The following is a 26,330-nucleotide window of genomic DNA, read 5'->3' on the forward strand; positions in this document are numbered from 1 at the left end:
TTAAATATGCACACTTAGCTTATATGGAGCACCAACTTATCTCTCAGAAGACCGAATTAATTTAGCTTAAAGTTCATGTTTTATTCTGAGATTCGTGCTCTATTTATAGGTGAGCAAATCACACCTTCGACTGGTCTAAGGACCTCTACGACTGATCGTAGAACCAATAGATTTGAAAAATTCGGGCGCGATAAGATTTAGCAGTTTTACGACTGGTCGTAGGTGGTCTACGACTAGTCGTGGGTCTCCTACGACTGGTCGTGGGCTCTCACGACTGGTCGAAGCAGGTCGATTTTCAGTGCTGTACATTGAGTCGTAGGTCTACGACTGGTCGAAGATGCAGTCGACACTGTTCCTATGACTGGTCGAACAGTCCCCAGGACTAGTCAAAGCCTAACAGAAAATTTTCGATTTTTGTAACAAACTTACGACTGATCAAGGAATTTCTTAGACAGGTCGAAGCAGTGCTAGGACTAGTCGAACAAAGTCTAAGACTAGTCTTAGAACAGACCAAACTCACGTATAGAAAACATATGAATTATGTATCCAAAATGACCTACTCTAAAGGTCAACCTAAGGTCAGTCATACCTCAATAGTGAAGTAAGGACATTGAAACTTTAGAGACGAGTGACCTTTAAAAGTAATGGAGTTTGAAGTCTTGATGGAGCTCAATCTTGAAAGCTTCTTGAGATCTTGAGGTAGAACTTGAATGCATCTTGAGATCTTGATAACAAACTCACTTTCTCGAGTCTTGACTTGTGAACAGTGCTTGTCACCCTAAGTTAATCTTGAGTAGAGCATTGTTCTTCACAGATGCAAGCTTCATAACAGTGTCTTTGGCACCACAAATTTGACAACACAAAGGGATATAAAGTATGGCACTTACAATCTCCCCCTTTTTCAAATTAGTGACAAAACACACTTTCAAGATATGTTTTATAACACAGAATATCTGATTAAAGAATCATGCACCAGTTATTATCAACCAGCATCCTACAGACTTGTAAACCAGTTATTATCAACCAGCATCCTGCAGACTTGTAAATCAATATTCAGTCCACCTCTGCACACCACTGCACATACTCCCCCTAAGTAACATACTCATAAAACATCATACAAAACAATGCTACTCCCTCCTCATGACAACATCCATATATAACATATCCATATACTCTCCCTTTTTGTCACAATATGACAAAGGAAGCACAAGATAGATGGTTGAGGAGAAATAATCAATGAGAAATATGAGAGGTAACTAGTCAAGATATGAGAACATAGCATAAGCAACACACATAATTCATTGACTAAGTTAAGTTAAAGAGAGTGACAAACTCAAAACAAGTTAGGAGTAATAAAGTTATTATAAACCAATAAACTTAAAAATACTAATCTGACCCAGATGAAGGAGCAGGAATGGAAGGATCAAGTTGATGCAGGCCTTTGTTCAAGCGCCTAAGATATTTGCGCAAATATTTGAACTGTAAATCATGGGCAACAGACATGTTTTCCATCTTAGCATTTAGACCCTCAACTTTATCTTCCAATGCACTTAGACGTGCATCAAATGAAGAAGGCTCATAATCTGGATCATTTGTAGAATCGGACTCAAGCTCTTCAAAAATATCATCCATGTTAATATCATCAGGAGGAAGATCACCAGCTTCTTCCTCATGTTCAGCTTCCGCACCGCCAACACCATCACCTTAGCCAGGAAGGTAATCCAGTTTCATCTTATTGATATTGGAATTGTTAAATATCAAATGATGGATAGGGGCCTCTCCAACTGGCATGTCGACAGACATATGTGTAGCCAACACAGTCATCAAATATCCAAAAGGAATGTCACTATGACCAGGATGGAGACGAAACTGAATGATGAAATGACAAATCAAGGATGGTAAACAAATGGTAACACCTCTAACAACAGAATGAAGAATACGAACCATGAAGGACGTTAATTCAGATTTATTACCCGACCGAGGATACAAATTAGACACAGATTTTGTGAAGAATTCTGTATTTGGGTAACAAATACCTTGAGGGAAGCGCATTCCCTTTATGCGTCCATTGTACATCCAAATTGCATAAGTCCTTAGCATACTTTTGCAGGGACAGAGGGTTTATCATATAAAGTATGGATAGGAATACCCTCATCATTCACTGAAATATCCATAAGGGCTGAAATCAAATGTCGATCAACTTCAAATGGCCCTTTTCTTGTGGAGATAGAAAAAGTTAAATTTTTCAGAGAGAAAGCACATATGCATGCAAACATGGATTGGGCAATGGACCGGTATGCAGGCCCACCCCAAAGCAATAAGTTATTCCAACCTACAGATTGGAGCATAAGAAAAATATCAAAAGGAGCAACATGATTAATATCAACTGAATGTTCAACAATAACATTACGCAATCGGATGTCCCGAACATAAGATGGATCGTCCTCAGGAGCCCTAAGATGACGCTTAGTGATAGGGGCTGATCTGGAAGAAGAAGACGGACCACGGGAAGTTGATTTTCTTCCTCTAGAAGCCATATGCAACAATGATTTTAAGAATATAGAGAGTTGCAAAGGATTAAGAAATGGGTTTTCTCAAATCAGATTTTTCAAAAGAAAATCCCCAAATCTCAACTAAATTCGAAATAGACAACTCCAAGAGAGAAATAGAAGCAATCTAGATACAAATCTACAAGTAAAATGCAAATGGAGCACTAACCTTGAAGATTTTGGAAGATGGGTTCGACTAGTCGTGTGTCGGCTCATTGGAGAGAGAAGGTGAAATGAAGAAGAAGATGTTTTCCCCAAATTTTAAATGAATCCACGTGATTCACGACTGGTCGTGGATATACACGACCAGTTGTATCACGACAGGTCGTGGATACTCATGACTAGTCGAGTACAGGCCAAAAAATCTGATTTTTGCATATTTTTTAAGATTTGAAAACTAAACTAGCAAATATATACACTATGATACAAATAGGCATAATTAATCATTTTAAAATGCACATGCCGAGATCAAATTTCATTTTGTTAAACCTGCTTTTGTCGAGCGGTTTAGTGAAAATATCAGCACGTTGATTCTCGGTAGGGATATATTCCAAAGATATAACTTTTTCTTCTACTAATTCCCAAATATAATGAAATCTAATGTCAATGTGCTTAGTACAAGAATGCTGAATTGGATTTTTCGAAATATTTATGGCACTGGAATTATCATAATATAATAACATAGAATCCTGTTTAATTCCATAATCACTTAGCATACGTTTCATCCAAACAAGCTGTGTACACGCATTACCAACTGCGATATATTCAGCTTCAGCTGTTGAAAGTGATATAGAACTTTGTTTCTTGCTAAACCAAGAAACTAAACAGTTTCCGATATAAAAACAACCACCATTGGTTGATTTTCGATCATCAAGATTACCAGCCCAGTCAGCATTCGAGTACCCAGCGAATTGAACACTAGTTTCATGAGGATACCAGAGACCGAGATTAACAGTACTTGCGACATATCGTATAATCCGCTTGATAGCAGTCAAGTGCGACTCTTTAGGTTCAAATTGATATCTAGCGCAAATACCAACACTTAGAGCGATATCTGGTCTACTAGTAGTTAAATACAATAGACTGCCAATCATACTCCGATATAATTTCAGATCCACATTTTTACCTGCAGAATCTTTTGAGAGTTTCAAGGTTGTACTCATAGGAGTATTAAAGTTCTTACCATTCTCAAATCCAAATCTCTTAATCAAGTTCATAGCATATTTAGATTGACAAATGAACATTCCATCAGGTTTTTGTTTTACTTGCAACCCGAGGAAATAATTCAATTCCCCAACCAAGCTCATTTCAAACTGAGATTTCATCAAATCTGCAAACTCCATAGTCATGTCAGTACAGGTAGATCCATAAATGATATCATCAACATAGATTTGTACGAATAAGATGTGATCCTTATGTTTTTTAATAAACAGAGTTTTATCAACACATCCCATTTGAAAATTATGATTTAATAGAAACTTTGTTAGCTTCTTGTACCATGCCCTAGGAGCTTGTTTTAAACTGTAAAGTGCCTTTTTAAGACGATACACATGATCAGCATTTTTGGGGTCTTCAAAACCCATTGGTTGTTCAACATAAACTTCCTCATGCAGATCGCCATTTAAAAATGCACTTTTCACATCCATTTGGTAAATCTTAAACTTTCTAAAACACGCAATGGATATAAAGAGTCTGATTGATTCAAGACGTGCTACTGGTGCAAAGGTTTCATCATAGTCAATACCTTCAATTTGAGTTTAACCTTGTACCACTAGCCTAGCCTTGTTTCTAATTATATTGCCAAATTCGTCAGACTTATTTTTGAAAATCCATTTGGTTCCAATAATGTGTTTATCTTTAGGTTTAGGTACGAGATTCCAAACATCATTTCTCACAAATTGGTTAAGTTCTTCTTGCATCGCAACAATCCAATTTTCATCAGCAAGAGCTTCTTTTACGTTAGATGGTTCTATCTAGGATGTAAAACATACGTAATTGCATATATCCTCAAGTTGTCTACGGGTACGAACACCAATGAGAGGGTTTCTAAGAATCTGTGTGGTTGGATGATCTTTAACAATCCTCAGTTCAGAATCAGTCTGATTAGATGAAATATCAGATTTATCAATTACTAGTACTTCATCATTATCTGAATTTGAGACTGGTGTGTTTAAGTGATCATCAATGACCACATTGATGGACTCTTGAATCACACCGGTCCTTTTGTTCAGAACCCTATAAGCTCGACTGTTTAAAGAGTATCCTAAAAAGATCCCTTCATCACTCTCCGTATCAAACTTTTCCAGATTTTCACGATCTCGTAAAATATAACACTTGCTGCCAAAAACTCGAAAATATTTGACAATAGGCTTTTTATCGAACCACATTTCGTAAGCCGTTTTATTATTACCTTTACTAGTGTAAACACGGTTAATAACATAGCAAGCTGTATTGACTGCTTCAGCCCAAAGATTCTTAGAGAGCTTCATACTATTCAACATGACATTAGCCATTTCTTGAAGCACTCTATTTTTCCTTTCAACTATACCAATTTGTTGTGGAGTTTTGGGCGCTGAGAATTCATGTAATATTCCCTGTTCGCTACAAAACTTCTCAAAACCGCTATTCTCAAATTCAGATCCATGATCACTACGAATCTTACTGACTTGAGAGCCTTTTTCAGTTTGAATCCTTTTAAGAACCTTTTTCACTTCTTCAAAGGTTTCTGATTTGTCCCTTAAGAAGACTACCCATGTATATCTGGTAAAGTCATTTACAATTACCAAGATATATCTTTTGCCACCTCGACTTTCCGTCCTGGTAGGTCCTACTAGATCCATATGGAGAAGCTCGAGTGGTCTTGATGTGGTATTGGAATTCACCTTTTTGTGTGAGTTCCTTCTTTGTTTGTCAATCTGGCATTCACCACATATTTTATCTAATTTTTGTAGTTTGGGTAGACCTCTTATGAGTTCCCATTTGCTCAATCTATATAGATTTCGATAGTGTACATGTCCAAGACGTTTGTGTCATAAGTCAGTCTCGTCTGTATGGACCATGTAACAAGATTGAATAGATGAGCTGGATTCGCTAACAATATAGCAGTTTTCAGACGTTCTACATCCAGTTAGTATTACTGACCCCTTGTTGTTTAGAATCTCACAATTTTGATTAGAAAACCGTACACTATGGTTATTGTTGCATGTTTGAGATATGCTAAGCAAGTTATGTTTTAGACCTTCAACATATAAAACATTTTTAAACAAAGGAAGGTTATAGAGTTGAACAGTACCTTGGCCCATAATCTTGCAGTTGCTGCCATCACCAAATGTGACTGAACCATCAGCCATGTCTTTGAGATCGGTGAATAAACCTTTATCACCAATCATATGCCCTGAGCATCCACTGTCTAGGTACCACTTTGAATGGCTTGTTGCTTTGAAAGCGGTGTGAGCAACCAAGCAGGCAACTTTAGGAACCCATTACAGAACTGTTTTGGGTTTAGGAGTATAGTTGGTCTTCTTCTGACTGATGTTGTAAGAAAGACCTACTGAGTTAGATTTTAAGAGCTCCTTGAGTAAATCTACTATCTTTTCAGCAAGAGGGTTTCGGTTCTGATTTTTAAAGTTGACATGGCTGTTTTTAGGTTTTTGAAAAGTTTGTATTTTTTGAAAAACTTTGATAAGTACTTTTCCCTTTTGAGGACTCTCCTTTCACAAACTTGGGAGGAGTATACTTTTGATCAGGAGTTGTATTCTTATCATAGCCCAATCCGGATCGATCGCCACTTTTTCTTGATCCGGATAATAGTTTTTCTAACTTTGGATCTCCTTGGGCATACCTCCATGTATCCTTTAAACTCAGAAGAGAAGATACTTCATTTTTAAGTATCTCATTTTCGGATTTCAGATTTTCAATCAGCGAGGTTTTAAATTCTAAATCGCATTTTGATTTTTCAAAACAATCTGAAATTTGGGATTTTTCTAAAACAAGTGATTCAAAACATTCTTTGAGTTTAAAAAACTTTTCTTTTTGAAGTTTAAGTTTGACAGCAATTTTACAACTTTCCTTGTATAGGGCATTGTAAGCATCTTAAAGATCATCTTCATTTTCATAATCACTGTTCAAATTTTCTTCACCAGTCGAATCATCATGATCTGAAAAAGTGAATTTGGCTAGAGTTATAAGGGCTTTAACTTCACTGCCCGACTCAGTTTCAGAATCTTCTGATTCAGAAGAAGATTCAAAATCAGATGATTCATCCCAAGTAACCAACATTCCCTTTCTTTTTGTTTTGTCCTTTTTTAGGACATTTGTTTGCTAAGTGCCCATACTCTTGCCAGTTGTAACATTGACTATCTTTCAGAGACTTCCAACTTTTAGATCTAAGTTTAGATCTTTTCTTATCATTTGATTTTTGAAAATCTACCATTTTCTTGCTTTTGAAAATCTTGTAAAATTTCTTCGCTAAAAGAGCCATATCATCTTCAGAATTTTCTAAATCCGAGTTTTCTTGAGAAATACCTTTAGAAGATTTGAGAGCAATGGATTTACTTTTAGGAGCTTTAAAGTTTAACTCATAGGTTTGTAAAGAACCAACTAGTTCTTCTACCCTCATATTATTCGTATCACGAAGTTCCTGGATTGCGGTTACCTTAGAGTTGAACCGTTCAGGAAGTGAGCGTAGTATCTTTGCACACACTTTACTTTCTAGGATTTTATCGCCAAGACCCCACATTGAGTTTACAATATCATTTAATCTTATGTAAAAGTCCATAAACATTTCATTTTCCTCCATATGAATTTCTTCAAATTTAGTTGTGAGGAGTTAGACTTTAGATTTTTTAACAATTGTAGTACCCTCATGTGTCATTTCTAATATATCCCAGGCTTGCTTTGCAGTATCACAGGATATGATTCTTTTGAACTCATCCGATGATAGTGTGCAAGTGATTGCATTTAGTGCTTTTGCATTGGCACTACTTTCATTTTTCTGAAGTGTGGTCCATGAGAAATATGGTGTTACTTTCATTGATTTTGAACCATCAATACCAGTCACTTCAGTGGTAGGTGGGTTCCATTTAGTCACTGTGGCTTGCCACACACTCTCATCCATTGATTTGAGGAAGATCCTCATCCTAGCTTTCCAATAGGCATAATTGGAGCCATCAAAGGGTGGAGGCCTAGTGACTGACAGGCTATCAAAATTTGACATCTTATATATAGCTTAGATCGTTAGCTCAGGAATTAAATCCAAATAAAAAGCAATAAGAGCGAGCTATTAGGCTTTGATACCACTTGAAATGGCCAAGCTATATGTCCTAGAGGGGGGGTGAATAGGACTATGCCAAATTAAAAATAAATACAGCGGAATATGAAACAAAGAATAGATAGCAATCACAGAATAGGAATGGAAAGCAACCTAAAATAGAAAAATAGAAACACAAATTGTTCTAAGGACAACCTTACACCAAAAACCAAAGTTTATGGTAGGACAACCTTATTTCTAGAACAAATAGAGAAACTGAAGCTCAACGTAATAATAAAGAAATAGCAAAAATATAATGCTGAAATGTAAATCTAAATTATTACAACATTCCCCACTGTGCTTGAAATGTAAAATTTACAACATTCACATCCACACATACATTCCACAATTCTGAATGATAAAAGATAGGAAATATAAATCACACATCCACAACACAAAGAATTATAGTGGTTCGCCTGTGTGTTCACCAACTGTTAAACAACAGCCACACAGAATGCTACTCCACTCCTAATATCCTCACACAGGGGATATTAGCGTTCACTATCAAATAGGTTTTCACAGGTTCACCCAAAACCTTCACAATTGTGTCTTTTTCAAAGGGCTTACACAATTCAAAAACCCTCACTTCTGAGTTTTCTGGCTCTCCTCAGATAACCAACAACTTTGAGATTTTTCTGGCTTAACCTCAAACAAAACCAAACAATGTAAATTACACAAATTGTAAAATACCTGATTTTCTCCTTCGTTGTAGCAGCCCAGAAGAACCAAGTCGGAGTAGAGATTTGAATGTCAAAGTTCAATGTCCAATACTCACTTTATAATGGTTCTAGGTTCTAATAGATTTTAAATTAAAACAAAAGGGCTAGCTCTAATTGATTTTGATTCCAGAAAAAGGAAAACAACAATTCCTTTTTTCATATTAGATTGGAATGCAAGGAACAAAATCAATTAAGAAAGCTAAAGAAAGAGAATATTAAATATACACACTTAGCTTATATGGAGCACCGACTTATCTCTCAGAAGACCGAATTAATTTAGCTTAAAGTTCATGTTTAATTCTGAGATTTGTGCTCTATTTATAGGTGAGCAAATCACACCTTCGACTGGTCTAAGGACCTCTACGACTGATCGTAGAACCAACAGATTTGAAAAATTCAGGCGCGATAAGATTTGGCAGTTTTATGACTGGTCGTAGGTGGTCTACGACTAGTCGTGGGTCTCCTACGACTTGTCGTAGGCTCTCACGACTGGTCGAAGCAGGTCAATTTTCAGTGCTGTACATTGAGTCGTAGGTCTACGACTGGTCGAAGATGCAGTCGACACTGTTCCTACGACTGGTCGAACAGTCCCCAGGACTAGTCGAAGCCTAACAGAAAATTTTCGATTTTTGTAACAAACTTACGACTGATCCAGGAATTTCTTAGACAGGTCGAAGCAGTGCTAGGACTAGTCGAACAAAGTCCAAGACTAGTCTTAGAACAGACTAAACTCACGTATAGAAAACATATGAATTATGTTTCCAAAATAACCTGCTTTAAAGGTCAACCTAAGGTCAGTCATACCTCAATAGTGAAGAAATGACATTGAAACTTTAGAGACGAGTGACCTTTGAAAGTAATGGAGTTTGAAGTCTTGATGGAGCTCAATCTTGAAAGCTTCTTGAGATCTTGAGGTAGAACTTGAATGCATCTTGAGATCTTAATAACAAACTCACTTTCTCGAGTCTTGACTTGTGAACAGTGCTTGTCACCCTAAGTTAATCTTGAGCAGAGCATTGTTCTTCACAGATGCAAGCTTCATAACAGTGTCTTTGGCACCACAAATTTGACAACACAAAGGGATATAAACTATGGCACTTACATATATCCCTCAGTCTCGACATTGGGGCGTCCTCTGGTACCAAGAGGGTTTAGGTACTTTCACCCAGGGACATCTATAGCACCCCATGTAGAAAAAGATTTCTGGTGCCCCATCTAACCATCCACGATATGCCTGTAGAGGCTACGGCCCTAATGTCGCTAGGGCGTATGGTGGTCATATCACAAAATGCGAGATGCATGAGTCATACCATCCAGTCATGCATCAAACCTGCGCGTGCTGCGCGCTCATGTGAGGCAACTCCGTCTCTCAGGGAGTCCCATAATAATTCGCCCAATGGCATGTGCTATAATCAATCACTCCTCGTATTAAGCATACATATGATGCGTATGGGCATGAATCGTGGAGCTATACTAAGCATGTTATATGATGATGTACTCTCCTCATGTCAAGGATGGGCCTAGATGACCTACTCATATCAAGAATGGGCCTAACGAGGCCTAAGGGAAGGTCACAATGTGGACATTTAACCATCATTGCCCATCAATGTGGACATTCAACCAACATTGCTCCCAAGGAGTGACCCTCATAGGGCCAAACATATAGTGGGGCCCATGACTTCTCATAAGGGCCTCATATATAACATAATGGGCCTCGTACAATCACAATGGGCCTCATACAATCACAATGGGCCTCATACAATCACAATGGGCCACATACAATCTCAATGGGCCTCATACAATCATAATGGGCCTCACATGGTCACAATGGGCCTTACACAAGGGTCTCATAAATCACAATGGGCCTCATATACATTACATTGGGCCTCACACAAGGACTTTATACACATCGCATTGGGCCTTACTCATAGGCCTCATATAAATCACATTGGGCCTCATACTTGGGCCTCAAATACATCACAACGGGCCACATCTCATGGGCCTAATACACGTCACAATGGCTACATACAATCTCAATGGGCCAAATACATCACAATGGACCTCACGACTAGGCCCCAAACACATCACAATGGGCCTCATTACATCACATTAGGCGTTGCCAAATGGGCCTTATACACATCAGATTGGGCTGTTTGGATCAAATATATACATCACGTGGGGCCCACATCCCATGTGGACAGTGTGGATATATATCATATGGCCTCATGGATGCACGGTGCGGATTTAACACATCACGGTGGGCCACGGACGTACAACGTATATATAAAATACATATATCGAGATGGATCACACACAGATGGAAGGCGTGGTATATAACACATCATCAAGGTAGGGGCCCACACAACCCAAAACGGACGGACAGCGTGGATGTAAGCCACATACATCAAGGTCGGCTCCATACAACAACAGATGGATGGCGTGGCTATAGAATACATATATCAGGGTAGGGCCCCACCCCACACGTGCAGCACTTGTGGGTGGGTCCACCGTCTTGCAGAAATAGGTGGACGGCATGGAGAAACACATACATCGTGGTGCGCCCCACGACATGTCCAGATGGACGGCGTGGGTATAAAACAAATACATGGTGTGGGTGAAACAGATGGACGGTGTGGGTATAAAACAGATACCTTTGGTGGGTCCCAACCAGATGGACGGACGGTGTAGATAAAACACTACATCAAGGTGGACCGTTGTAGCTGCTGAACAGATGGTCCAACAGCGTTCCACCCATTGGAACGGTGCGGATTAACACATACCTCATGGGCAGGCCCCACCGTCCACGTGGATGGTGAGGATACAACACTTACATTACGTAGGGGCCCCATAGAACTTGTTGACGTAATACAACAGCTATATAGATGGTGGGAGGTACACCAGCCGTCCCATGTGTGGGGCAGGCCCACCGTCCAAGCAATGGACGGTGGATAAAACACATACATCACATGAGCTCCATCATCCAAGGTCTAGACGATGGAGATAGCACCATCAAGGTGGGGTCCACACGTGGCCACCCCACACGTGAAATACATGAATCATGGTGGGGTCCACATAGATGGACGGTTGGGATATAACACATTTCATGATCAGACCAGCAGAACTTGATGATGTCACTACCGTAGCTATATGCTGCTAGGCTGCTGCCCAGCAGCCCAACAGATGGATGGTGCAGATTAGGTGGGTCCACACGCGTGGACACCACATGCCATCAAGGCGGGCCCCATGGCTAATGACCAACGTGAATAAAACACATACATCACGTAGCCTCATGGCCTGGACGGTGTGGATTTCACACGTACCGCATGGTGGGTCCCACTCCATATATCATCATCATCATCAAAAGAAAAGTAGAGAAAGAGAGAGAGAGAGAGAGAAAGAGTGGTGAGATGGAGGGACCCCACCACTATGGGCTCGTCTTTGTTTATAACATGTACATCAAAATGGGTCCCATCACAAGTGGGCCCTCAAATGAAAATCAACAGTGGATACCCTAAAATCACCCACCGATTTCGCTCTTTCTTGGCTCCTTGGAATGTTAAGCTCCTACGCTCTCTCTTTGATGAAGGTTGATGAAGTATGGATGGCTAGGATGGGAGATTGGGTGGTAGGGAGTGGGCCACACTTGAGGTTCTTCTTGGAGCTTGGACAGTTTCTCTCCTTGGGTTGCTTGGGATGGGTAGAGAAAATGAGAGAGAGGATAGGTTGTTGTAAGGGAGAAGGGATGGAGGGTATGGGTTCTCTTGACTTTTGGTAAGAAAGAAATGGTTAGGTATGGGTGTTGTTGACTTTTAGGTGAGAGAAGGATGGGTAGGGTATAGGTTGGTACTTGACTTGATTGATTTGAAAGGTGGTAGAGATTCTCTCGGGATTTACAACGCGCGGCATTTTCTCGAAATAAACGCGGGCCCACAATTCCTAGCTTGGGTATCGCATCGACGCACGAGACGCGGCGTTGGAACTGCTGCGACGGCGCGGTCGCTAGGGTACAAGTCTCGGGTCGAGTTGACTCAGATATACGGGATGCGACTTAGGGTCTCACGCAAACGCCGGTTATAGGTCGCGGGTGTCGGAATTTGACGGGGAGGATCGCGGAAGTCTAAGGAACGGTACGGACTAGGATACGGGTCTTACAACCCCTCCACTCTTCATTACACGACCACAAAAATTGCATCGGTACCCAAATCAATTATGGAGAAGATGAGTCCCGTACTACAAACCAACGTCCAACTATCTTCCTTTGCCTCGCAACATGTTCTACTTGCAAAAGAACATTAAGCAAACAACAATGTTAACATGTACATCGTACCACATCCATAAATATTAAGGGAATTAGATCCGGACCCAAATCAATTATGGATAAGATGGGTCCCGTACTGCAATCCGACGTCCAACTATCTCCCTTTGCCTCCCAACATGTTCTACCTGCAAAAGAACATTAAGCAAACAACAATGTTAATATGTACATTGTACTACATCTATAAATATTAAGGGAATTTAACGGCAAGCAAACTCAAATTTATGAAAAAAAAATTATTTTTATTATTTTTAATTGTTTTTAATTAAAAAATTATTTTTTCCAAAAAATTCCCAAAACAGATTTCATGTTTGATTTCATTCATGTTTATATGGTCATATTGCAATCAAATGGAAGTGGAATTTTAAAAAAATCATTTCCTAATATTTTTAATTAGAAATTATTATTTTTTTCTGAAAAAAACCCCAAAATACCAATAATTTGTAAATTCAAGTTAGAAAAACATTTGATGCATGTTTACAAAGTTATATTGCAATCAATTTGGGAAATTTTGATTTTCCCCACGTATCCCTAAATCCCCAAATTCGAGTGTATTTAATAATGTTTTCATTGAATACTCTCAAACACTCTAAAATGGGGCCTAATTTACTCTTTGATCGAAGTGGAATTTCTAAAAATACATTTTTAATATTTTTAATTAAAAAGGAATTTTTTTTCCTGAAAAAAAAACCCAAATTAGCAAGAATTTGTGCATATCATGTTAGAAGCATTTTTTATTTCATGTTTACAAAGTCAAATTGCAATCAATTTAGGAAAAATTGGGGAAAAATCGATCATTCCGCAATTTCCCCCCAAATCAGGCCACCTAACTCCAATTCACAAAATTGGAGCTCCAAGTCCATGATTTTTCATGCAAAAAAAAAAAAAAATGAAGAATCATAAATTTCTAACCATTTCACACTGATTTAACATGATTTACCAAAAAAACAAAAGGATCGAAAATGGAAAATATCCACCGGTTCGAAAACTGGCCCAAATGAGCTACGATCTTGATTCCGGCTTGAATGATGTGTTTTTCTTCGAAGGAATTTGAAAGGAAGGGTCGACATCCATTGGGGATTAATCTTGGGATGGTGAGGATTCAAGAAAAATCGATTTAGGAGGGGTTTTTTTTCCCATTTCTCAGACTCACTGTGGGTTTCCAGTGGCGCTGCACAGTATCAATCAATAATATTGATACCAACTATTATTTATGTAGGAGAATTTGTGATATATCGTACAATATCAATACACCCAAGATATATCACGATGCATTGCGATATTTCCACCGACATTAGAAATTCTAGAAATTAACCATCCATATCGTATTGCCAAGGTGCAATATATCGGCCGATAGTATTGATATCGCAAACATTGGCATCGATACCAATATGGAAAACATTTCTCAAGTCCAACTGGTTGGACCACAAGCTACCGTACACCCAACGGATAAGTTCCAACCTTTCATGTGCATGATGTGACATCCAATCCATCCTATAGGGTGGGCAGACCATGAGGATTTCTGGATGCAAAAATCAGCCACAGCCACTCGTTTGAGTTGACCACACTTGTATTATGCTATTTCTCCATTGCTAGACATGTTTTCAAGCAATCAGGTGTGGCCCACCTGATGAGTAGATGGGCCTGATTTATACATTAGGTGATCCTCATGGTTAGACCAACCTATTGGAAGGGTTGGGTGTTGCATTCAGTTAATAGGTTGGGAGTTACCTGCTGGGTGTTAGCAAAACCCATAGATATACATTACACTCAACACAGACACACAGAAGTCTTTACTGTACATGTAGCATGTGTAAAGATGATTTGAACTGCTCATTCATAATAAGGCTCCATGAATGGACCATAGGAAAAATCACAATGGTAGGACAATCAAGCTGGGCAAAAATCACCTACTGGATTTCAGTGATTTTTATGCATGATTTTTAAACAGTTAGCATTGCCCAATCACTATGATTGGTGTCCTATGAGCCATCACAGCTGTCCACTATGATTGAATGGGTTGGATCATGCCATGTGTACAATATAAAAATTGGGAGGGTGAAAGTTGTCCTCCCAAGTGTACCAGATCTCCTCCTATAGTATGTACTTAATTTTTATGATATTTGCAATTGTTGACATGCCATCTTACCTTCTCACTGCATTTTACCTTCCCATTTTCTAAAGGTTTACTGCCTTATGCTTGTTTTTAGGTGGAGCGATCTCTTCTAGTAACTGGATTTGGATACGAACACGATGATGCATGGGCTACCAACATAAATCTATTCAAAGAATTTACCGATATAAGCAGAGTATAAATTTATTCAAACAATTCATTCGTATTAGCAGTTCTTATGACCTTAGTGCTGTCACTAAAGAAGAGACCTAATTGATGTTTGGTGCTTTTTGTGTGAGATTTACAGGGTGTGAGACGGCTTGGTGCAGCTGCTGTAGACATGTGTCATGTGGCTCTGGGGATTGTAGAAAGCTACTGGGAATACCGTCTAAAGCCATGGGATATGGCTGCCGGTGTCCTGGTAATGATTGTCATTTCCCATGAAACAATTTGTGAACTCTTCTTATTCTTTTCAGAAAACCAATTTCTGCTAAATAATTTGGGCCGGCATAACTCCAACCTGATGACAGATTTTTTGAGCTATACCTGTGCATGCTGAGTTGACTACTTTGATAGACATGCATCTTGAGACAATACATGTAGATTCTGGTGAATCTGTGAGAAATGGCTAAGCACATAAAAATACTTGACATGAGCACAGCTGGTTTAGGTTAATACTCTCCATGCCTATGATGCTTGATATGGATACTGATACGGGTGGAGAATGGGGATATGAATCCATTTCTCAAAATCCAGGACACATACAGACAAGAGTATCACATTTGTCCTATGGTATGAATATTGAGATTTTTGGTTTTTAGTTGAAACATTTCATCTGTTCTGCTACCTGTTTCATTATGTTATGTTTATTGATTTAAATATCAGTTTCGACGCATGTATTGCACCCGTATCATATGCAAAATATTGCATGTATCAGGGGATTTGTTGCTATCTGAGAGAAACATCGGGAAAATTATAGAAAGTTTCAATGAAACTTCAGGTGTTAAAAGAGTTATGGTTACTCACTTAGAACTCAAAACATTTTAAAAAACTAGTGTGAATAGTAAGTTTCCTTTGTATAGGATCCTAAACTATGCACCATTTGATAGAAGTGATACAATTGTATCCAAAATGTGTTCATATAGTTTATAAATCATACAATACAAGTACCAAAACACAAACAATAAATTTACAAAATAAAAATAAAAATAAAAAAGGAAGAAAAAAACACCTTAGTTTTGTGAAAAAAAAAAAATTTGAATAATTTTATATTGTTTTTATGCAAATTAAATTTACTTTCAAAGAAAAACAAAGGGGTGTGGCTGATATGTAGATCGACGTACACTCATCAATAGCAATGTCCATGGTATCGGCATCGTTTCAAGTATCACTAGTTAGGGATATGGAAACGTATAATGATATCGCCGATGCCTGAATTTGCATTGCTGACTAAGGGAAACATGGGGAAAAAGGTGGAAATTTTCAATGAAACTTTAGGAGATGCACATATTTGCACATTTAGGAATCAAATAATTGCAAATAAGATGCATACATAAGAAGTTTCCCTTTAATAGAGCCTAAAAGCATGTATTGCTGACTCAAGCAAACATTAGGGAAACGTGGGGAAATTTGTGGAATTTCTCAATGATCCTTTAGGAGATGCTAAAATACATGTGCATACAATCATGTCTAACCATCCATCCATGCATACATACATGTCTGACCATCCATCCATGCACATGCATGCATACGCACACACATCCAACCATCCATTGAACCATCCATGCATGCATAGTAACATACATAAATGCATGCATGATGATCCCTCCATCTATCCATGCATGCACAAAAACACATACAAACATCCAACCATCCATGCATGCATTCATACATAAATATGTTGACATATGCATACATACACACATGCATGATCCATCCATCCATGCATACACGCATACATACATACGTCCATCCAACTGTCCACCGATCCATGCAACCATCCATCCATCCATCCATCCATGCAATCAACCAACCATCCATCCATCCATCCATGCAGGCATGCATGCATACATCCATCCATCCACCAATCCATCCATCCATGCATGCATACATCCATCCATGATCCATCCATACACAAAAACACATACATACATCCAACCCCTCATACACGCATACATACAGACATCTAGAGTTGTACAGGAGTTGAACCGAGTCGAGCTTGGCACAGCTCAGCCACTAGTTGATCCCAGCTCGAACTCAGCTCGGCTCGGTCCTCGAGTCTAACTAGCCAACTCAACTCGGTTTGGTCAACAGCTCGGGCCAGTTCGAGCCGAGTTTGAGCCTATGCGGCATTTTCTCAAACAGATGGAGTGCACCTTCAATTTCTCACAGTATGCAAAATAGCAGCAACAATTTACAGGTATTTCATCAAACACTCAATAGGCAGCATCAAAATCAAGATACAAGGGTAGTTTTATCATGTAATTTTATTTTATTTTTGGTAGTGATTTGTTTCATATCCATACCTTCCTCGCCACCAGCCTATTCCACAGAGAATGTATGCACCCGAAACAACACTTCGTTGAGTCATTTCATCAAACACTTGGTGAGCAGCATCAATATCAAAATAACCGAGTCACCGAACTGGTTCAAGCTGAGTTCGATTCGAGTTGACGTTCGATCCGAGTCGATTCGAGCTCGGACAAGCTCGAACTCGACTCGAAAACCGAGTCGAATTGAGCTTTTTCGAGTCAAGTCAAGCAAGCTAACCAAGCTAACTCGGTTCGTGGACAGATCTACAGACGTCCATCCGACTGTCCATCCATCCATCCATCCATGCAACCAACCAACCATCCATCCATCCATGCATGCATACATCCATCCATATATCCATGCATGCATAGTAATAGTAATACACACATACATACATGCATTTCATCATATAACCATGCACCCATTAAAAAATTGAAATGGAATTTTTTTAACAAATAGATATTTTAATACATTTTTAAAAACTAATTTACCACCAATAAATGCAATACATTGATGATAAACATGCACCATAGATAAGAAAACATTAGAAAGAAAAAAAAAAAAAAAAAAAAAAAACCGGAAATTTAAAAAAGAAAGGTTGAAATGAATTTTTTCTAATTAAACAGACTTTTTAACCATTGAAAATATAAATAATTAAAAAAAAAAATCTAAAAATCAAGAGATCAAAATGAATCAATTGATCAACCTCTCATCGTGTTAAAAATTGGGGCCCTAATTACTTATTTTTGGCAAAAAAAATGGGGAAATCTGATTTTTACCATTTCGATGTTATAATCTCTCCATTTTTTTATCCAAATCTGTGGGAAAAAAAAAAAAAAGAAGTCAAGAACAGAATTTTTACAACATTTCATACTTTGGAAAGTTTTGGCTCACCCTTTGATCTTCGATTACCGACCCAATAATCACGTGTTTTGATTAGAAAAACTTTATGAGTGGTTGAAATTGAGTGTAAAACAAAATATCCACAAAAAAAAAAAAAAAAAGAAATTCTACGAAAAATCCATTCTTTTATATATTTGTTTATTCTCCTTTTCACATATTTACGCGGCTCTGCCCACCCTAATCCCCTGTATTGATGATATCGACAATAATATCATCGATATAGGGAACTATATATGGAAAAAGTCGACGATATTTTAGTGATATCGGCACGTGTCATTAACATGGCGACAAATTGTCAATGCTCGAAAATATTTGTATTAAAGGGAACTTTGGTATCATCAACCTAGTGATACCAATATTATTGGTGATATTTTTTGATATCACCAATAATAAAAACACTGATCAATAGACATACATCGACCATTTTTTTGTTGACCAACATATTAGGAAAAAAAGAAGAAATTTTTTAGTCTTTTTCATTATTTTTAATTAAAAATAATTGAGAATTCGACAATTGTTGCCAATCCATAGATCGGCCTACAAGTAATGTCATATATTTTTTGGCACCCTACTTCAACTTGAATGGGTGAAAATGGAAGATTTTTGGATTTTCCCAAAATTCTTCCATTTTTTTCCCAAATTCGAAATCGAAGCATAAAATCCATGATTTTGCATGCGAAACATGCATACATGGATTAAAAAATATTTCTACCAAATCTAAACAAGCAAGTTAAGTATAAACAACCTAAATCATAAAATTCTCACTGATTGGGTTCTGATTCATTTATGCTCTTGGATCCTGATTTCTCCGCCCAAACATTGATTTCACTTGAAACAACAAAAATGAGTTGCCTAAATCCTCCCACAAAGAGATCCCTCAAAAGATCCTTGGAAAATTGTGTTTTATTAATTTTATTTTGTTGGGTTTTCTTTTTTTACCTCCCACATTAGGAAGATGAAGAAACTTCATCAAGGTGGGATGACAATATATCGTGATATTTGAAGGGGTTTTTTGACAAATACCTCATGTTTTTGTTATTGATGATATTTTCAAAAAACAAAGACCTTGTGCTTTTGTTATTGACGATATTATCAAAAAACAAAGACCTCGTGTTTTTGTTATTGACGATATTATCAATAATATCGGTATCGTTGACTCAGCGATTTCGAATATCCCTTCAATACAAATATTTTCAACACATGTCAATATAGCTAACTATATCGTTGGCTTTTTCTTTATACAGATCCTTGTGTCGATGATATTATCACCAATATCATTGGTATTGTGGTACACGGCTGCATAAATACATGAAAAAGGAGAAAAAAAAAGAAGAAGAAGAAGAAGAAGAAGAAGAAGAAGAAGGGGTTTTTGGTGGAATTTTTTTAATGGCCATTTGGTTCTATACTCAATTCCAACCAGTCCTTGAAAAGTTTTGTGAACCAGAACACATGACTAGGAAAGAAATCGAATACCGAAAGAGAGGTTGGTCAAAACTTTCTAAGATATGAAATGTTGTACAAAAATATGTTTTTTTTGGGGGGGTTTTCTTTCCTCTATTTGTTGTTGTTTATTTTTTATTTTTTTATTTTTTATTTTTTTTACGTGGATTTGTTTCCAAATCCTTCTCATGCATTGACATATATTTGAGTGAAAATGGAGAGATTATAGGATCGAAATGGGAAATTTTGGGAAAATCAAAATTTCCCCATTTTCTTGCGAAAAAATGAGTAATTGGATAATTCCACCATTTTCCCCAATGTTTCCCTCAATTATCAATACATTTCCAGGTATCGATGATAAAATCAGCGATATCACTACGCAATACATATAACGATACCAATATTACAAACATTGCAAATGCCTACATCAATAATAGGGTATTTGCTAATACCCACAATAAAAGATTTGACTTTGCAAATAATCACACTGCTAGTATGTTGTTATTGCAAATCAAGGTTTTAAATAGCTATGCTATGTAGCATGTTAACTTCTGCTACATAGCGCAGCTTAGCCTTCACGTCACATAGCTCATGAAAATAGCTTAAGTTGCATTTAACCTATGCTTCATGATAATTTGCATACACTACATGCTACATAGCTCATATAATAAGTTATTTTTCATTACAACATTAAATCAATTAATGATTTGTTATGTTTTTCTATTTTCAATAAAAATTAGTTAATCTTTTCAATACTTTTAGTAAAATAACATAAGTGAGTATTAAATCAATTCCGTTGCTCTTTCTTTACCTTTATATTTAATCATTCCGAGGTTTGGGTGAATGGCTAGTGTCGTGGGTTTGCTCCCCGTAGGCATGAGTTTGATTCCCCTCCCTGTGCTTTACCCAATGCACGTGGTTTTTGGGTGATTGTGTGCATCTGCAAGGGAATAGTCTCGCCTTAAAAAGGGGTGGGGTCTCTCTATCATCATTAAAAAAAAAAAAAACATTCTCCTTTCCTATTACTTTAGGTTGCATTTGGTTGCACCAAATATCATGAAATTTTGTTAAATTTCATTATTAATTAGTCTGATTTGGTGCAAAATATCATGAAATTGGCGTAACAAAGCGCAACCTTGATTAGCATGCTATGTAGCTTACACCTCATGCTTCAGAGGGGTGAACGTTACGCTACACGCTATTTGCTATTTTAAACACAGTTGCAAATACACATTTTTACATCATTTTTTGCTAAGGACTCTCTAAATTTTGGAGCATTTTTTTCAAAAATGACAAAATTCTCCCATTCTAAAACACACCATTCCCTCACCCTTTAGGGGAAAAATAAAAGTAAAGATAATAATACCAACCAAAAAAAAAAAACCCTACCCTTTGCACCAAAAGTAAAACCCAAAAAACCGCCCAATCGCTTCTCTTCATCTCCTCTCCCTCAAGATTTGTGGAAATTATTTTTGGGGCTCACTCATCCACGTGATCTACACCATCCATCTGCAAGGCCCCATAAACAATGGTGGATGTAAAAAATAAAAAAACCTATTTCGAAATATCACAATATATCATCGATGCATTGCCATACATTGTGTGATGCTTGGGAATTCTACTGTTTCATATCGGGCTAGTGCAGTACTGATAATATTGGCCAATATTATCCATATTCCAATCATTAGTTATGGCAGTGTGTTCTAGTCTTTCTCACATGATCTATGTTCAATGAAACTGCTTTTATACCAAGACCTACTACAAGTACAGGAGCTAATGCTATCAGAAAATTATTTGGTAAGATATTGTTTTTAGTCCTCATAGAAGCCATTCATGAGGCAGTTCACTTGGCAAAAAAGTGGCATGGGTTGATTTAAATTCTTTTAGGCCATTTTCTGTCAATTTTCTACAATGCCCTTCTTTCTTCCTAAAATGTTACGTTATCATTATCTACTTCATCTAACTCATCATGATCATGATCACCACCACCACGACCATCATCATAAGATAGATAAGCTTTTGATCTATAAACAGGAGAATTTTTTAGCAGAGGCTGGCATCTACACAGAATTAGAAACCTCTATAAGTGTCAAAAGAGTTTAAAGAATTTTATATTTTACTTTTCTTGAATCACATGGTCCTTGATTGTTGCATCTAATATATGGAGATCTGTGAGAGTCTGAAGTACAGGGCCTGGTTTGGTGTACCACTGAAATCTTCTTTGTATGGATAAATTTTAGGCTCTGGAGTTGGGAAAAATTCCAGTTCTCTTCTTCATCTTTTCTGTTGTTTCTTATATGTTGTCACATTCTCCTTCAAGCAGATGGTTGAAGAAGCTGGGGGCGCTGTCACCTGCATGGATGGCAGGAAATTCTGCGTTTTCGATCGATCTGTTCTTGTCTCCAATGGTGTGCTGCATGGAAAGGTTAGTGCTGGTATTTTATCCTTTTCACCTACAAATATAGTTTACTCGAGAACCACTAATCCATGAGAATCCTTGCATTTATTTTTATCATGAACTTCTAGAGCACCAAGTCGTCAGACTGTAGATGCTTAGATTCCTAACCCTAGTAGTACGTTTGATCCTCATTGACCCATACAGCTGGTCACCTTTATGACATTATCTGCTTTATTTGCTAGTTTGCATGTAGGCCTTGATGTACAGGGTCGATGATGATGAGTGCAATGTCTTTTTTTTCTTTTTTCTTTTTCTTGATTGAACTTCTCTGCAGTGACCTATACATTAGTGTTCCTCCTACATATATCGTTTCCCATATTTAATTTATGCAAGGGTTTGCAAGATATTAGGATACATGATTCTGTTCGGGCAGGTTATTTAACCATATTAAGTTTTGATTTCTAACATGATCTCTGATGTTGATTTTGATGGGGACATCATGCGCACACGCGCACGCACACCACCACCCCTACGCACGTACGTACGCAGAAGGAGGACCCCACCATCGATCCGGCTCAATGACGACGTCCAGGGAGGGCCTCCTAGCTAGAAGACAAGTTTTGGTTCAAAAACAGTGGGCCCGATAGTCAAGAAAAGCCCATCATGGGATCTCATGATCGTGGCCCACTCATCGGATTGATTTCATATTTTAGGTTTTGCTTATTGTTATTATTTAGAACATCGTGAACGCTTTAGATTTCTTTATTTAGTTTTTATTTTAGTTTACTTCATCGCCAAGTAATAGGTTGCACACATGGTGCGAGTTTTTGGGGTATAGGTTTTTCCCTATAAATAGGCACCCCTTGTAGTTCTTTTCATTCATTCAAGTTTAATAAAAATTCTTGCTTTATTTGTCTACTCTCTTCGTGAGTTGTGTGGAAGAACTCAAAAGTGGGTGCGAAGCCCTCTCTTCTTCGAAGGGCTAACTACCGTGGTGCGAAGCCACATCTATCCTCATCCGTCCCTATCTTCTCCCATTCATATATCTCATCTTCTATCATCATTATTGCTTTGAATTTCACAGCTTTTGCAGCTATTCATCCCCCTACAGCCAGTTTCCAGAATCTGGACCTGTAGGAGGGCTGAAACTTCGGCGGAACACTACGCTTCGACCTTACGTCGGATTGTCATCAAACTTGGAGGGATTGGAGGTCTCCCCTAGCCGACCAAGGCCTAGGTGTTACTTTAGGAAGGCGGGCTTCCATCACACGTGCGGCCAGCCCACCCGCGCACGTGCGTCAGCCCCGGGTCACCATCTGTACGCAGGAGCTTTCTCCGAGTCAGGTTTTCCTCTGGTTTTCCTTTTTTCATTCATTTTTCCTCGGGTCACCATCCTTAGCCTTAGTTTGCATTAGCCTTAATTTATTTTGACAACTATATTGTTGGATTTTAGTAGCACTGCGTAGTTTCCCTCATATAGAGTCTCATGGGATCATTTAGTCCCATATAGTCGTCGTAGAAAATCCTTAGGTGGAGTTGCAAGTTGTACATCCAACACGTACGGGTCATGGTTTTGGCTAGCACCCTACACTAAACATGGAACAACTGCTAGAGTTACTAAACAAGTTGTCCCAGCAGATCGAGTCTTGGGGTAAGCGTTTGGAACAAGACATAGATCAACGCCTTGACCAAATAGAAGCCTCCCTTAGGACGAACCCCACCATTAGGAAAGATGGCCAATCTCAAGCAGGTGGCCAGGAGGATAGACCAATGAACGGAGGTTGCTAAGGAATCAGTCATAGGCGTGCACCCGTACCCCCACCCCATGAGGGACATCAAGACCATAATTTTGAGGGATACAACATGTGCGGCCTCGTGGCTAGAGAGAGTGCACCAGAGGCTAGTGTAGAGTTACCTACTGAGGCCATTCCGGTAGTGGATGAGTTTCATGATGTCTTTCCTGATGATCTACCGGATGAGTTTCCCCCTAAGAGGGATTTAGAGCACACTAGAACATGGGACACCGTAATACCTACAGCCGAGTTTGCGTTTAATAGTTCTGTCGATAGGTCCATAGGTCTCAGTCCTTATGAAGTCGTTACTGGTTATAAACCTGAGAAACCTATTGATCTTATCCCTATGTCACTTTCTCAAAGGCCATTAGAGCCTGTAGAGTCTTTTGTGCATCACATTTATTCATGGCATCAAGAAATCAAGCAGAAGATCACTACTAGTAATGAACATTACAAATTTTCTGCAGACTAGTATAAATGTTTCAAAGAATTCAATGCAAGGGACTCTGTGATGATTCGCATCAGGACCGAGCGGTATCCTCCACGGTCCGTTCGTAAGTTACACGCGCGTAGCGTTGGACCCGTCAAAATTATAAAACGAAACGATCTCAATGCGTATGTGGCAAATCTTCCACCCTCCATGGGAATTAGTTCCACATTCAATGTGGAGGATCTAGTTGCATTTCAAGGGGTCATTGATGCATTGTCCAGCCTTTTGCATAACCATCCTGATTTATTAGACCTTTCCCTTGATCCATGGCCCCCTCCCGACCCATTTTCTCAGCCTCTACCTCCCATACTTATCTATCTCGACCCATCTTCCCAGCTACGACGTCCTATACCTACCCCTTCCGACCCATTTTTCCACCCTCTACCTCCCATACCTACCCGTCCCGACCCATTTTCTCAGCCTCTACCTCCCATAGCTACCTGTCCTGACCCATCTTCCCAGCTAATACGTCCCATACCTACCCTTCCCGACCCATTTTCTCAGCCTCTACCTCACATACCTACCTACCCTTCCCACACCCAGAGAGGAAATAAAGGATATTTTGGACCATCAGATAATATCCACGTCGGACGGTGGGTTTCAAAAGTACCTGGTTAAATGAAAATCACGCCCAGCTTTAAACAACACGTGGCTCAGTGAGGAGCTTCAAAGACTTGATCCTGATATCCTAGATCGGTTCAAGAGTTTTATTTTGCCAGTGGCAAAATCTTCGCCGCCGGGGAGAATTGATGGGGACATCATGCGCACACGCGCACGCACACCACCACCCCTACACACGTACGTACGCAGAAGGAGGACCCCACCATCGATCTGGCTCGATGACGATGTCCAGGGAGGGCCTCCTAGCTAGAAGACAAGTTTTGGTTCAAAAAAAGTGGGCCCGATAGTCATGAAAAGCCCATCATGGGATCTCATAATCGTGGCCCACTCGTCGGATTGATTTCATATTTTAGGTTTTGCTTATTGTTATTATTTAGAACATCGTGAACGCTTTAGATTTCTTTATTTAGTTTTTATTTTAGTTTACTTCATCGCCAAATAATAGGTTGCGCACATGGTGCGAGTTTTTTGGGGTATAGGGTTTTCCCTATAAATAGGCACCCCTTGTAGTTCTTTTCATTCATTCAAGTTTAATAAAAATTCATGCTTTATTTTTCTACTCTCTTCGTGAGTTGTGTGGAAGAACTCAAAAGTGGGTGCGAAGCCCTCTCTTCTTCGAAGGGCTAACTACCGTGGTGCGAAGCCACATCTATCCTCATCCGTCCCTATCCTCTCCCATTCATATATCTCATCTTCTATCATCATTATTGCTTTGAATTTCACAGCTTTTGCAGCTATTCATCCCCCTACAGCCAGTTTCCAGAATCTGGACCTGTAGGAGGGCTGAAACTTCGGCGGAGCACTACGCCTCGACCTTACGTCGGATTGTCGTCAAACTTGGAGGGATTGGGGGTCTCCCCTAGCCGACCAAGGCCTAGGTGTTACTTTGGGAAGGCGGGCTTCCATCACACGTGCGGCCAGCCCACCCGCGCACGTGCGTCAGCCCCGGGTCACCATCTGCACGCAGGAGCTTTCTCCGAGTCAGCTTTTCCTCTTTTCATTCATATTTCCTCGAGTCATCACCCCTAGCCTTAGTTTGCAGTAGCCCGAATTTATTTGCCCATTTTTTTCATCCTAGGGTTCCTTGGATTGAAATTGGGGAATCCCTTGGATTAGGGACTAACTTTTATGCATGTGTGGTTGATTTCT

The 26,330-nt window shown here is 38.9% G+C and overlaps 1 protein-coding gene across 2 annotated transcripts in view; it reads left to right on the forward strand.

The window, feature by feature from the left end:
• Window positions 1–26,330, forward strand: part of LOC131250588 (phosphatase IMPL1, chloroplastic) — a 92,950-nt gene that overhangs the window by 52,717 nt on the left and 13,903 nt on the right. For both annotated transcript variants that reach the window (XM_058250884.1, XM_058250879.1), the window contains exons 7-9: window positions 15,102–15,200; window positions 15,312–15,425; window positions 22,203–22,304. In XM_058250884.1, the coding sequence (XP_058106867.1) occupies window positions 15,102–15,200; window positions 15,312–15,425; window positions 22,203–22,304 (315 nt within the window). The remainder of the gene's footprint in view (window positions 1–15,101; window positions 15,201–15,311; window positions 15,426–22,202; window positions 22,305–26,330) is intronic.

Source organism: Magnolia sinica, chromosome 1 (assembly GCF_029962835.1).
Source record: "Magnolia sinica isolate HGM2019 chromosome 1, MsV1, whole genome shotgun sequence".
NCBI classification, from domain to species: Eukaryota; Viridiplantae; Streptophyta; class Magnoliopsida; order Magnoliales; family Magnoliaceae; genus Magnolia; species Magnolia sinica.